The sequence below is a fragment of the Podarcis bocagei genome, assembly GCF_964188305.1.
Source record: "Podarcis bocagei genome assembly, chromosome: 14".
Taxonomy (NCBI): domain Eukaryota; kingdom Metazoa; phylum Chordata; class Lepidosauria; order Squamata; family Lacertidae; genus Podarcis; species Podarcis bocagei.
The window spans coordinates 41608626-41623573 of NC_138139.1; the positions used below are offsets into that span (position 1 = coordinate 41608626).

General features: G+C 42.7%; 1 protein-coding gene across 1 annotated transcript in view; it reads left to right on the forward strand.

Moving 5' to 3' along the window:
* The window catches only part of XYLT1 (xylosyltransferase 1), a 165073-nt gene that overhangs the window by 124143 nt on the left and 25982 nt on the right, over positions 1-14948 (forward strand). The window contains exon 6 of the mRNA XM_081169484.1: positions 9002-9082. Coding sequence (XP_081025610.1) covers positions 9002-9082 — 81 coding nt within the window. The remainder of the gene's footprint in view (positions 1-9001; positions 9083-14948) is intronic.

The following is a 14948-nucleotide window of genomic DNA, read 5'->3' on the forward strand; positions in this document are numbered from 1 at the left end:
TCAGGGAGTGTTTAGCTGTGATGGCTCCATTGCAGGAAGTTGGATTAGATTACCCTTGGAGTCCCTTCTCACTCTACAATTCTATTCTAACTGGTCTGCTCCCCTCACTAACCTCCTAGCAAGCTGATATATGGATTTTCACCTACCACCTTAAAGAAGGAACATCAGGTAGCTGTTGGTGGATCAGCCTAGGACAGGGCAATCTGGGTTCAATCCCCACTCATCCACGAAGCTTACTGGGCATACATGAGTTAGTCAACACTAATTTAACCCTCCCTCACTTAATTTAACCCTCCCTCACTAATTTATTCTGATGCCCCAGAATTCCATGTTCAGCCTGTACATTTGTCCATCAACACCCCAGAGAAAACAGACTTTACGCAAAGCTGGAGAAGTGTGCTTTTGGCCTGACCCAAGTTCAATTTGGGGGATTGTTACAACCCCCAAAGTCATTAAAATGGATCCCTGAAAAGTTCAGGCTGTCCACACCAAGAGTTGTGAAGGTGCCCAGCATTTACCTGGCTTCACAGATTATTACTGGTGCTTTATCCTCAAATTTGCCACAATAGTCATTTCATTGACAGATTTGTTGTGAAGTCAGTCCATCTTCGACTGGGCCCCTGCAGCTCAAAGTGCTTTTCTCAACCTCAAACAGGAGTTCACCATGGCATCTATGCTTGTCAACTCAGATCAGACAGAACCATTCATTTCCAATGCCTCCACTGTGGTTGCTGGGGCAGTCTTACACCAATCTCAACTTCTCCATCCATGTACATGTTTTTTCTTGAGAACTGCCCCCCCCCCACTGCAGAATGCATCTTGCTTGCAGAAATGTGTACATTAGTCAAAACTGCATATTGAAAATGTGTTTATTTGTACTAAAATGCTGATGAACTTCCATGAGGATTCTTTTAAAAAGAAAAGAAAAGAAAGTATAAATGGCTGCAAAATGTGGACAGCTGAATTTAAGATTCGGGAGGGGGGATTTTTGGGTTGTTTTTGTTTTTATTATGTATTTTGTCTTTTTATATTGTGACTTTATTTTGTGAACTGCCCTGAGACCTGTAGGATTAGGGCAGTACAGTCGTACTTTGGATCCCAAACACCTTGGTACTTGGATGTTTTGAATCCTGAACGCTACAAACCCAGAAGTGAGTGTTCCAGTTTGCGAACATTCTTTGGAACCCGAACATCCAACGGGACTTCCGCAGCTTCCAGTTAGCTGCAGGAGCTTCCTGCAGCCAATCAGAAGCTGCGCTTTGGTTTCCAAAAGTTTTGGAAGTCGAATGGACTCCTGGAATGGATTCAGTTTGTCTTCCAAGGTACGACTGTATACATATTTAATAAGTAATAATAATTTTTAAAAAATGAAAAAGTGAGAGAACCAAAATGGACAGATCCTTCCATCCCTACCTGGGAGACTCTGCATTAAAAGGGGTCCCACTTTCTCTGTAGGCCCACAAGAACAGGAATGAATGTCATTGAAACAAACTCTTCCCTCCGCCCCTCCACCCAAAAAAGTATCATCTGAACAATCTGTGGAAACCCAGGCAAAACCCAGCCTTTGTTGTTAAAGCAAACATTTTCTTCCCGTCAGTGAAATGAAGAGGAAACAATGAAGGAAAGGGGGAAGTATTCAGGTTAAGAAGCTAGTCCAAAGAGTTGCAGAGCACATCCTACCATGTTGATATGAGAGAGGGAGGGAATTAAATGAAAATCCATGCGCAGGCAGGCCAGGCCATTGGTGGTGCCTCGCCTGTGTCCACAGCTCTCCCATTTCATTTTGGAATTGGGAAAGGTTGGCCAGGCCATGGCTTATTAATACCTCAGTCCAGACAGAACAGGTGGCGTTCATTTCTGAGCATTCATTCAGCGCTTCTGACCTTCAGGATGCCTCATCTATACCAGCCACACAGGGAAGAGCTGGAGCTCAGTGGCAGAGCATCTTCCTTCCATACCAAAGGTTCCAGATTCTATCCCCAGCATCTCCCGGTAGCGCTGGGTGAGACTTCCACGCACAATACCCTTCCGCACACAGTCCCTTAGCAAGCACCACGTGCCGGAGTGATGTGTACATCCAGCCACAAAGCAGCGTGTTTTCATTCATCGTAAGATTTCACTGCCCTGTTTAAAAAGATGCCAAACACTCTGGTGAAACCCTGATAAGCTTTGAATAACCACTGGGACTTCAAGTTTATCCAGAATACACACCGCATGTTTTCCTTTCCATCACTGAAGAGCCAGAGCAAAATCCTGGGCCGTCGCTATCAGCTTTCCCCACCCAGCCGACGCTTCACCCAGCCCCATGATCACTTTCCCAACCAAGCGCGTTCAGAAGATCCCAGCCCCTCCTTCTTGCAGAAACACACAGAAACGATTCTGATGCCATTTTATCTGCCTGCGTTGCAGCTTTGCACCAAGGTGACGCTTCTTTCCTGCTGTGAAGGCAAGGAGAAATATATTTTGCTATATGATTGCCATGCCAGTTAAAAAAACCCAAAACCACACTAAGAGAGGGTTTCCCGATTCCTTATCTTTGTTCTACAGATGTTGGGGTTGCAAATCCTGGCTTGCAGCCAAAATTCACTCCCAAAATTAGGATGGGCTTCCTCTTACTTCAAACTCATGAAAAGCTGGGATACGGGGAATGAGGCATCGTGTCATCCATTAAAATAAACAAAAACAAACCAGGGTTGGCATCACTAGAGCAGCATCCAGGGTCCAAGTACCCCAGGAGGGCACACAGATGAGGCCCAGTCCTCTGTTCACAGAGCTGACTTCTCTGGCAGCAGTGGCAGGGTCTCAGAAGCAGCCCAGCATTTCAGATTTCCTGTATGTCACCCAAGAGATGTTGGCATGGAGGGCAGCTGAAATGATGGGCAGTTTGCAACTACCTACCACGAGTGCTGCTGCCCACCACCACCACCAATAAATGAAGTGTGGAAGCCAATGATTTCAAGAGGGAAATGACACTTTGCAGGTGATCGAGGGGCAGGGACTTAAAACTGAAGCCAGCTCTAGGCTACATCCGCACCATATGTTTAAAGCAGTATCATACCACTTGAAGCAGTCATGGCTTTCCCCCAAGGAATCCTGAGAACCGTAGTGTGTTAAGGGTGCTGAGAGTTGTTCGGAGACTCCTATTCCCTATACAGAGTTCACTGGGAGGATAGATTTACTGTTATACTGTAAATTGGAGTTATAAGAGGGGAATAGGGGTCTCCTCGGCACCCTTAACAAACCGCAGTCCCAGAATTCTTTTGGGGAAGCCATGACTGTTTAAAGTGGTCTAAGAGTGGTTTAAATGTGTAGCGCAAATGGGGTCTTAGTTAACGGAGCTATTGGGAATTGGAACAGGGCTGTTCAGTTCCACCCATAGATGGTACCCTCCAGGCAGCAAAGTTGATGATGGGTCCAGCACCTTGGAGAGCTCAGAGTGATCAAGTTGCTCCTGCAAAGGTTGGAGGTGAATTGAAGAGGAGCTGCTATTAAAATGGCACCATAAATGTCCTTGATGTTCACTGGGGTCATCCAAAATAGCTGAAAGGTGGAAGTTTCTGGACAGGTTAAGGAAGCCATCCTTCACATAGCACAAAGATAAGCCAACAACCACTGTGGGAAACTGGACTTTGGCCTTTATATAAGAGTTTGGATTTGATCCAGCAGGACTCTGGTGCTTTGGTGACACCATCTATCTAGATGCTGCTGTCAACCAGCCATGGAAGCAATCTCCATGGGACAGACTTTGTCTGCCAGGGATGATGGGAGCTGTAGTTCAACATCTAAGTAAAAAAAGGATGTGCATGAGCTTGCGTTTTAAGCCATTATTATTAGCGGTATTCAGTTTAGAAAAGGTTCTGGGCCTATTAAGAAATACTTACTTGGCACTAGGAGGCGGGGTTACCCCCAACCCATTAACCAAAGACATTTCAAGGTTCCTTAGGATATAATCATAAAACATTCCAAGCAAATGAAGTTCTGCTTTCTAAGGATAATGAGACATTGAAGGTCTTTATGAACTCTCAGCTTGAATAAAACTAATACCCCTAGTTAGATGAAGAAACCCCCAATGGAGGATTTTCATTGGTGGCTGAGCCTCTGTTTTCCTTTCTTTCCAACAGAGCATTTACATATCACAGCATTTTTGGGGCTGAAGTCCAGGAGATAGTTTTAATTTTAAACTCATTTTCTTCTCTTACCCTTGCCACATTCTCTCCTAGTCCTCCCTGGGTTGTCATGTAAGCTTGACCTGATGTTTGGTTTTTGCTTTGTTTTTAATGTCATCTTCAAAAACTTTTCTCAGCTTAAACTTGGCCATCTGAGGAACGATACATTTAGAAAAAGAGCCCCCAAGGTTTTCAAAGTGGGTTCCTTGGAGTAGTAAGAGACTGGTACACCTTTTTACAAGCAAGTACAGCCTGATATCAATGGCTGCTGACCACAACGGCTATGTTCTGCCTCTACTGCCAAAGGTATTATGTCTCAGAATAGCAGCTGCTGGTAGTCAGAGACAGGGAGAGTGCTGCTGTGCTCAAGTTGCTCATACAGGGAAACCACCACCTGCTGTTTATAGCATAATAATAAAATAATAATATTTTTTTATTTATACCCTGCCCTTCCCAGTTCAGAAAACTGGGCTCGGGGCGGCTAACAACAAATTTAAAACACTTAATTGATGCAACAAAAAACAGCATAAAATACAGTATGAAACGTGAATAACAATAAATTCAGAATTCAAAAATCAATTTAGGGGGGAAATCCATCCAATAAACATTAGATGATCACCAGGACTAGCTGGCTAAATTAGTCCTATTTGGGCAAGATAGGAGACCAGGAAAGAATTAGCTGTGGGATCCCAAAGCGGGTAATCTTCATAAAAAGGGGAGGGGGAGGGAAGGAAGGGAAACAAAAGATCAGGCTAAGTTCAAATTGAAAGCCAGGCAGAATTGCTCTGTCTTACAGGCACTGTGGAAGGAAGTTAAATCCTACAGGGCCCTGGTCTCATGGGACAGAGCATTCCATCAGGTTGGAGCCATCACTGAGAAGGCCCTGACCCTGGTGGAGGATAATCTGAGAACATAAGAAGAGCTCTGCTGTATTGGGCCAGAAGACTTCTCATAGCGAACAACTAGATTCCCCAGTGGGAAGTAGGCAAGCAGGACTGAGCACAACAGCACTTTACCTACATGTGATTCCTAGAAACTGGCATTAAGACCGTGGAAGCAGCCTCAATGTTTCTCAGCCTAACCTACCTAATGGTTTGGGGCAGGGGACTTGGTAGTGTGCCTTAAGCTTCTTGGAGGAAAGTTAGGATGTACTAGGGTTGCCATGGGACATGCTAAGGAAAAGTGGGATATTCCAGGATCAAATCAGAACTGGGATGGCTTCTGTAAATCTGGGATTGTCCCTAGAAAATAGGGACACTTGGAGGCTCTGAGAGTCAACTTCCCAAAGCCTGATGGAACAAGAAGTCACCTGTCAGAAGAAGAAGAACAAGGAGGGAGCCAGTCTAGCTTCTCTAGGGAGGGACTTTCAGATTCTGGGAGCAGCCAGCTTCTCCTGCTTTTTTCACTGGGGCTATTCTATAGATTTGGGATGTTTTTTGTTGTAAGTGTTCTTTTTATATTTTGGTATTATGCTTTATGGGTTGTATTCCACTCAGTCCTGCTCAGGTTAGATCTGTCGCAATTACTGGCCCAGAGGACCTTGTTCATTAATTTCAATGGCTCTGGACCGAGTAGGATTAGCACTGAGTTGTATTCAATGCTAGTCCTACTCAGGAATATACCCATTGAGATTAATGGACATAACAAACTTCCGTTGACATTAATGAGCCTGTTGGGTATATCCAGTGGATAGCTAGACACTGGAAAGAAGCACATCTGGAAAGAAGTACATCTAAACAGATGTCCAAGAATGGTATAACATAATTTGGGACATAGCATTTAATGAAAAACTGATGCAATAAATTTCTGTGGGTAGAGGGAGGGAACTGAAGAGACTTTTATGGCAGACTGGTGGTCATTTGTCCAGCCCATGAACAAAGGTTCTACAGAACAAACTGTACTTGCCGCATTCCATAATACATTAATATTCTCCTCCATATTGATGAAACTTTCTGTTTCTCTCCACTTCTGTTCCTGTATGAACCTTTAATATTATTGTTTACATCTGACTATGCCTTTGGGTTGTGGAAAAGGGTTTGTAAATGTATTTAAAAATATATATGGGAGTGAAATGGAGGGAGAGAAATTAATGAGCCTGTCTACTTTGAGCAGAACTTGGGAACAAACTTTTAAAAGTCACAGTTAAAGGCTCTTTTACGTAGCAAGTGACTAATACATTGAACGGATAACAATAATAAATAAATATAATTAGCTCTTCATCAGGGGAACGCTGGCAGTAGAAGCAACGGTTGAGAATTTTGCATAGCTGCTGTGTTTTAGGATTGTGGTATTGAAACACAGTTCAATGAAAAGATCGCAAGAAACAAGAGAGCTCAGCATTTTCTTTTTAAAAAATGATTATTGCACTTGTTAACTTGTTAAATTCATTCTTGGAGTAAACTTAAAGTAGGAAAGTAAAGATAATCTCTGAAAAGATCATCCGAGCACGCCGGTGTTTGCCTAGAAACGAACCCTAAGATGTCAGCCATTGAGGCCTTTTCATGTGGAAAGATCGCTAAGTAAATTCCCTAAATGTCTATTCATCCCCCATAAGATGGCAAATCAGTGAAGCAGCAAATGTGAAAATCGGCAGGGCTTTACGATAGAGAGGGAGAGAGAATGTGTGTTTCTTCCCCTGCAAATGCTAAATTGAAATGCAGATTCTGACCCCGGGAGACTTTTAAAGCTCACTTGAGTGAGCATCAAAGGAAGGTCTCAGGCTTCTGCAATCTAGCCATTTAGGTTGATTGATAGACAGATACTCCAATTGGTCTGGACTTAGTCAATGGTTAACTTGTTCGTTATTCATCAGGGCAATAATGAACTGTTCCTTGAGATGGTTGGAGAGTTTGTAAATGCAGGCTACTTAGGGGGATCACTGTGTTGATAGAGTTCCCTGGCTGGGTTTGCTCCCTGTGCAACTTGGAGTATGAGTCATTTTGCTCCACAGGCAACGTATTCAAAAGGAATTGCTGCAGCATTTGAAAAAGAAGTTCCCTGTTCCCGACTACAGGCATAGAGTGACTCAAAGCACATTTTCGTGGATAAACCGCTGCAAATGTGCCTCTTTCCCTTTTTAATGTCCAGCTGGGTGTAAGTGGAATCTGCAAACCAAAATCCCACAAGTTCAGGGGTAATAATGCTTCTTGAATACTAGTTGCTGGAAATTCTGCTGCACTCCGGTCCTGCTTGTGGGTTTCCCAGAGGCATCTGGTTGGACCTCAAGAAGAGGATGCTGAACTAAATGAGCCACTGGCCTGACACATCAGGCTCGTCTTATGCTCTTAATTGGTAGTGGAACCTTGTTTCCTGGAAGAGTTTCAAGCTAGCTAACCATTCCCTCCTTCCAGAATGCTGTAGTCTTGTTAGACTTCTCAACCTGTGGGTCCCCAGATGTTGTTGGACTACAACTCCCATCATCCCTGAGCTCTGGCCTTGCTAGCTAGGGGTGATGGGAGTTGTAGTTCAACACCATCTGGGGACCCACAGGTTGAGAAAGGCTGTAAGAAAAACATTCTGCTTCTTCCTTTGCAAGTTTTCCATTTTTTCTTTTCCAATTAACCATCAACATTCTGTGACTACTGAGCATGCTCAAACCTCAATGAGTTGTTGGGAGGTGAGTTGCCTCTTTAAGAGGGATAGGGGTTTTTTGTATTTCTGCAAACTTCAGGGTTCTCAAGAGCACGTCGCTCTGTCTCTATCTTTTTAAATAAATGTTATTAAGATTTATAGGAAAAAATATAGAGTTTAATATCTTTTCCTTTAAAAAAAAACACCAAACCAAGACTTTTATCTAGATACTATAAAAACACAAAAAGGGGGGAGAAAGAAAGAGAGAACAATGAAAAAAGTAAATAAACAGAATAGAATAGAAGAGGTTAAAAGAGAAAGATAGAGGAATAAGATTCAGAAAGTAAAGCACTTCCAGTTCTTCATCTGCCTGCTATATAAAAACAATATTCACTTTGTCCAATCCAACATAACACCCAACAAAGCTTCTTTCTATAAACAAACATTATATTCATTCCTCAGATCCAGATATCATTATTTCTTTTTCTTTTTCACACAAAAAGTTCCTTTCTCTCTTGTTTTTAAATTCCAGATCGACAGTGCAAGCCTCCCCCAAAAAGTGTTTGGTGGCTCCTTAAAGACTAGCAAGTTTATTGGCATAAGCTTTTGTAGATACCATAATAAATCCTTCAGTCTTAATGCACCAAAACACTCTTCCCGAGTGACTGCTCATTTTAAAACCTTCTTAGAGCTGCTCCTTTCCCCAGGTGCTGCTTCCAAGCACTTTGAAAGGATGTGAATAATTTTACAGGTGTGCTCCCTTCACACTTGCTGTCAGTTTTGTACTTGTGCTTTTCACAAGGCTGTAGTTTTGGAGTCAGGATCATTCAGAGCTAGGTAAAGTGAGTGGGCAGGTGTAATTCAGTTTTTTAAAAAATACGTATGGTTAACTGAACTACATTTTAAATACGAAATAATAGATAATCTGAATGGAGAAGCATCTTCAATATGAAGTGAAAATCTGTTTGCATAAATTGCCATTGAATTTTCAAACTACAATTTAGTCAGCGATGTCTTTCAGTAATGTAACATTTTATCTTCTTTTACGAGGAGGGAACCCTCAGATTTGATCAAGAAATACACTGAATTTTTGTTTCAAGAAGAGAAAGAGGCAAAGAGGCTCTGCTGGAATATGTCTCACATGATATCACTGACTAGGCAACATCTGCTTGCAAATCTGAACTTACATTTCAGTGGTAAAGTTCCTGGTGTGTATGACTAACTGTTAGTCTCTGTTTTAATTCTTTGTCCCAATCATTTCACAGGACAAACGACCAGCTCGTTGCCTTCCTTTCCAGATACCGAGACATGAACTTCTTGAAGTCCCATGGAAGAGACAATGCAAGGTAATGTGGACTTTTCTGTGCCTCTCAGTATAATAATAAAAATTTGTGGTGATACTTCTCATTTCTTTTCTTTTCTTTTCGCAGTCCAGGTAAAAGTTGGATCACTTTGTGTGATCAATAAAACCTGCACTTTCAACTGCAGTTTTCCCATGAAAGATGTACAGATCTGTGTATTGGGTAGTGCAGAGCCAAGCATTCTCAAGACAGAACGCTTGGATCAGAGTTTGAGGGTGGCATTCAAATTATTTGTGTGCACACAGTGGAGGCTGGTTCATGAGAGTGAATGGGGCACTACCCCACCAACCTCAGTCTATCCCAGCCTTAATTCCTAAAAAGAGCAAAGTTAGATGTCAAGCCTGGGCCATGGGTAGAAGTTTGAGATGAGGCCTTAAACCAAGAGACCAACCCATTATTTAGGACCAAGGAGTAAGTCAGAAGCAAAGGACAAACAAAGATACAGGAACAGATCGGGGAGCCATTGTTGTTTAAACAAGACTCCGCTGCAACAGGAAGTCCTCTTATATTGTTTCCTGTCCTGGGGGCAGCCTGAGTTTCCTGTCCTAGGGGGCAGCCTGAGTCCATCCAGGGCCTGAGGGTCCTTCACTGAGAAGCTGGCATTTGCAATTCAGTGGCTGACCACGCAGGGCAGACACCCACAGAACCCAGTAGCTCCTGACAGTGGGAAGGTGATGTCATCTTCCCAAAACCCAAGTTATCTGCCCATTCCATGCAAGAACAGGCTGTGGTTGCTCAGAGATGACATTTAAAAATGCACTCTGACCCAGCTCAGGGGCACCATTCATTATCCACCTATTCTACAATTTTAGACAAGCCGTTGAAATAAGATTCCAGAGCTAAGCCAGGCACAAAATTAAGCCCATTTCGCACCTTCCAGTTAAACGGTGGCAGATTTGAGAAGGCTTACCACTTCATGCATATATATCAAGTGGGCTGGGGGAGAGAGAGAGAGATCTCTGTCTTTCTGTCACTAAAGTGACAGTGTTGTCATTTTATTTTCTTGCAGAGTATCAATCTGCTCAAAAATATGAAAAGCTTATTATATGTTTATCTACTCTGATCTGGTTTCTCTTTTTTTACAAAGAGTTTCCTGAGATCAGCTTACATATTTTATCTCTCTTGCTAATACAGTTTAACCATATCTTAGGACAGTACTGTGTCATATTTTTTAAAGGAGAGACTGTTACTTATCATTCTCAATAGTGCTGAACTTGGATGGTCTCATACCAATCCCTTTGCAAGTGACACTGGGCCACCAAAAATATGTTGTTGTCGTTTATTCCGTGTTTCAGGATACTGTACAAATCCTTCCAGGGTTTCCAGTAATATTAACACTTATTAGTAGAATCACTATATTATCACTGTAACTATACGAAAACAAAACAATTCGCCAGAGGGTATATCCACACCATACATTGGAAGTACATTATTTCACCCAAATTATTCTGGGAACTGTAGTTTCCTATGGGTGTTGGGAACTGTAGCTCTGTAAGGGGTAAACTACACTTCCCGTGGTTCTTTGAGGGAAGCCATGTGCTTTAAGTTTATGGTGTGGGTGTGACCTAAACCCTTTCCACACTGAGCAGCTGGTAGGTAGATGCTGCTCTGCAGAGATTGGACAGAGGAAAGTCCAGCTGAGGGAAGCTGTTCAGTGACTTTTGCACCCCTTTCTCTCTCCCATAACCCTTCCTACATGGCAGTCTGTGGTAGATATGTTTGGGCTGTGGGAAGCTGGAGCAGGCTTTGAAGTCTGCCCACACCGCTTGGTTTCCTGAGATTTTTCCCATAGCGCCCCACATGGTCCCAGGAGATATGTCTACAGCAGATCCATTCCTTGATCTGTTGGTTGTGGAACTACCAAGAGGGACCCTCCCTGCCTATCTTAACACCCAGCAAAATTTGTAGGAGCGGAGGTGGTCATTTGGCTATCAACTCACTTAGGGCTGTGTGAGCACACCTTGAACTGGGTCCAGAAACAAGCCAGCAGCCAGTCATAGACTGGGGCCTACAGTCTTGGCTTCCTGCAAAGAACCCTGGGAAGTGTGGAAAGTTCAGGGTGTTGTCGAGGGACCCCTATTCCTTTCACAGAGCTACGTACAGTTCCCCAGAAAAAAGGTTTTGTTTCTTAGACTACTCTAGGAATTGTAGTTATGCAAGGAGAATAGGAGTCTCCTAATAACTCTCAGCACCCTTAGCAAACTACAGTTCCCAGGATGCTTTGGGGGAAGTTGTAACTGTGAAAAATGCTGCTTTAAATGTCTGGTGCAGATGTAGCCTAAGTTGTTTAGGGCTTTGAACAAACGTGAAGGCAACTTGAATTGGGCCCAGAAATGAACTGGGAACGCATTGCTTCATTTTGACTGGCAGGTTTTGCATTAGCTGGCATTCCTGTCAAACGATGGAGTTAAATTAGAAAGGCAATAAGAAAGGGTTATGGAGATATGCCTCCCGTTCACTTCTGACTCTTGTGATCATTGCTCCTCAAATACTGTCAAAAGAAGAAATAAGAGCATGAATTGTGACTGTTCCACACAAATCCATAAGATGCTCACCTCGGCTGGGACAAGAGCAATTTGGATGAATTAAATCTGCTCATCTTCTCATTAATTTAATATTAAATTGTGCTAATGTGCCACTTGGCCTCTCTTCTGGGGAATAATAGGCTGGGTCTTTAATGGGGATTCTGCCTTTGGAATACATAAACAGTTAATTGCATCTTAGGATGTGCTGTGATATATAGGTAGGGCTGACATATCAGTTTATGTATTATTCAGAATCAATTATCTCTTTTAAAAAAAATAACTGAAAGAGCTTCAAATTAATTACAAAGAAAGCAGTAACAAACTTGAGGGGTTGCGATGGAGAACAGTCAGATTTCAGGAACACATCAGTTCAGGTGAGCTGTTCTGGAACCATCTGTGGGCAGAAAGTGGTTGGGCGAAGGGAGAATGTTCCCACAAGTTGAAGCCCCCTCCCCCAAAGCTGCTGTTCACTTGCAGAAGAGAATGGTGTGGCATGGTTTCAGGGGCACTGTTGTGGTGGAGTGGAGTGGCAGCCTCCATTGGATGGGGTAGGAGGAGTTATGGCAGACTTCCTCAGCCCTCCAGATGTTTTGAGACTCCACTTCCCATCATCCCTGACCATTGGCCCTGCTAGCTAGGGATCATGAGAGTTGTAGGCCAAAAACATCTGGAGGGAAGAGTTTGAGGAAGCCTGAGTTATGGCACAGAGAAGAGCATTGGTAGTTAAGAACCCAAGAAGAATTCTGTTCTGGTCCACCAACCTGTCCTCACAGGGACCAAAACAGATGTCTATGAGACCGTCACAAGCAGAATCTGAGTGTAACCTGCACCTTCCCAGCAGCAACTGGTTTTCAGAAGCGCACTGCCTCCAACAGCGCAGGTAGAGCACACCCATTGTGGGCAGTCGTGGTGCTTTAGTAAGTTGAGTTAATAGCGCACTGTGTGAAATGCTGTATGGCACCAGCAGCAGGGCATTTCAATTCTGCTCCCAAGCAATTGCTGGAAAGCAGTTCCTCAGCAGGGAGGATGCACTCAGTGTTATCAGCAGAGTGTTTCTGAGCAATTAATCAGTATGCTGGTCTGAATGGCACATCCAGTAAATGCTTGTGTATTTCTGTAACAATGAATCACCCATTTAATACCCAGCACTACTAAGTACTGCACATAAAGCAGAATTTATTATCCCTGCGGCCCAAATATTTTAACCTCTTTGCTCCTGGTAGCATTAATGGTCTCACTAGTTTTGGGTGCAGCTCTGGGGTTTTTTTTGCCAGGGGTGGGGGAGGCAAGTTACATGTTTGAAATTTTAGCCAAAGGACTCATTGAAACACGTTGGCTACAAAATTCCTTCTTATTGTACCTGGGAAACATAATGAAATAATTGCAGGAGCTGTATACAAAATAAAATATTATTAGCGCACAGGATGTTGTTGTTTTTGTTTTAATTTTTTTTTAAAGTGCAAAGCAGGGGCATTTAGAAATGTGTATGTTTTACAGCGACTGCTCTGTTTCTCCACTTTATCACCTGGGTTGCCATAAAACAAAACAAAACAAAACTTTACTGCTTGTTTTTGGCAAAGCACCCTCACTTGGCTTTCTATCCTATGCTATTTAAGGAACAGATTTTTGTTTTATTTTTTTGAAATTGGTGCTAAAATAAATAGGTGTGCTGAAAAACTCAGGCTGCAAGGTTAGGGGCAAATGCATGGGGGCAGTGTGAATTCCACTGCAGACGAGGGTGCAATTGCAGTAGTGGGACCAGGATGTGGCCCAGATCTGCAGGGGGACATTGGGGCATTTTGCATACAGCGAGAAAACATCTTGGGCCACCCCCGGTAGCCCCATTCACATAATTGCTTGAGAATTATATGAAAACAGACCCCTCAGTGCAGTTGCAAAAGGTTCGGTCTATTGCCTTGATTCAAAATGGCTTCCAGTTGTATCTCAACATCGATGAAAACATTCTCATTGATTTCAGGAACCATCATGCAAAATCTGGTACAATATCTTAAGGGATATTTAAATGCACAGCAAAGATGAAAATTACTTTCCAAAATATCTAGTAGATGTTTTTTGGAAAGCAGCGTATGATAAAAATCTTAATTTGCCCCTGTTGTTGGCTACTTTTAAAGAAACCCATTGATGTTCTTGTACTTCACCACAACAAACTTTTCCATTAAAGTATTGGAAACAAATACATTTTGTGGCATAGATACAGCCTCTCTGCTGGTTGAAATATGTGACTATTCGAACCATATGTTAAAAAGTAACAATGACAAATGGTTTGTTAGTAAATACTCCCAACAAATCTGTTGGTTGTTAATTGCTAGGAAGAAAAGCGGGGGGAGGGGGGACACCAAACCCTCTGCCAACCTTTTTAATTCAAGAAGTCATTTAGATTTTATTGCAGAGCATTAGAATGATTAATGCTGGAAGAGGAATATTTAATCTCCAATGGACAGCGCTGATTTAGTTTTCTTTGTTCCTTACCTTTCACTGGAAGGACTTATCAGAGGTGGGATTTCAGGTTTTCATTTCAGTTGTTGCCAAGTTGCAATCAGCAATTAATTAGCCTCGTGGGTGATATTACTCACTTTGAACTGGGAACCGGACAATCCCTGAAGAGTATCTTGGCTCTAAGCTTCTGCAGGGACACACACACATACACATACACACTTTTTTAAAAAATCAGGGGTGCAAAGCCTTTTCCAAGCCAAGGGCCACAATCCCTTCTGACTCACCTTCCAGGGGCCATATGCCAGTGGTGGGCAGGGCCAGAAGTAAAAGTAGGTGGAGCAATTAATGTAATTTCATAGGCTAGTTTTTACACATTCTCAGCCCCTTTGTCTGCCAGCCAGGCAAGCAACAGGCATTATTATCCAAATTCAAGGACACATTCCAGGCAGGCAAAATTTTCTAGAGTGTGACTTCATTATACAGCTTTAGGTGCTAGGCAAAAACTTCCCTCTTTAACCAGGCCTTTGGCTGACTGGCATCCAATGTCCTTTTAAAATGTGTTGGGGAGGGGGGAAATGTATTATGTTGTCTTAGTTTTCATTATGTATTTTGTGTCTTTATATTGTGATTTTATGTTGAAACTGCCCTGAGACCTGCAGGTATAGGGCGGTATACCAATTTAATAAATAATAATAGTAATAATAGGTCCTGTAAGGAGTGTGGCCTGGGCTGAGGAGAGTTCTGAGGGCCTGAAAATAATTCATGTAAATTGCATATTCAAAGTAAACACGGTTTTTTTCAGAGGCGTCCCCACCACCATCACCAAATAATAGAAATAAATGACTGAACTTTCACATGCATGCATATTT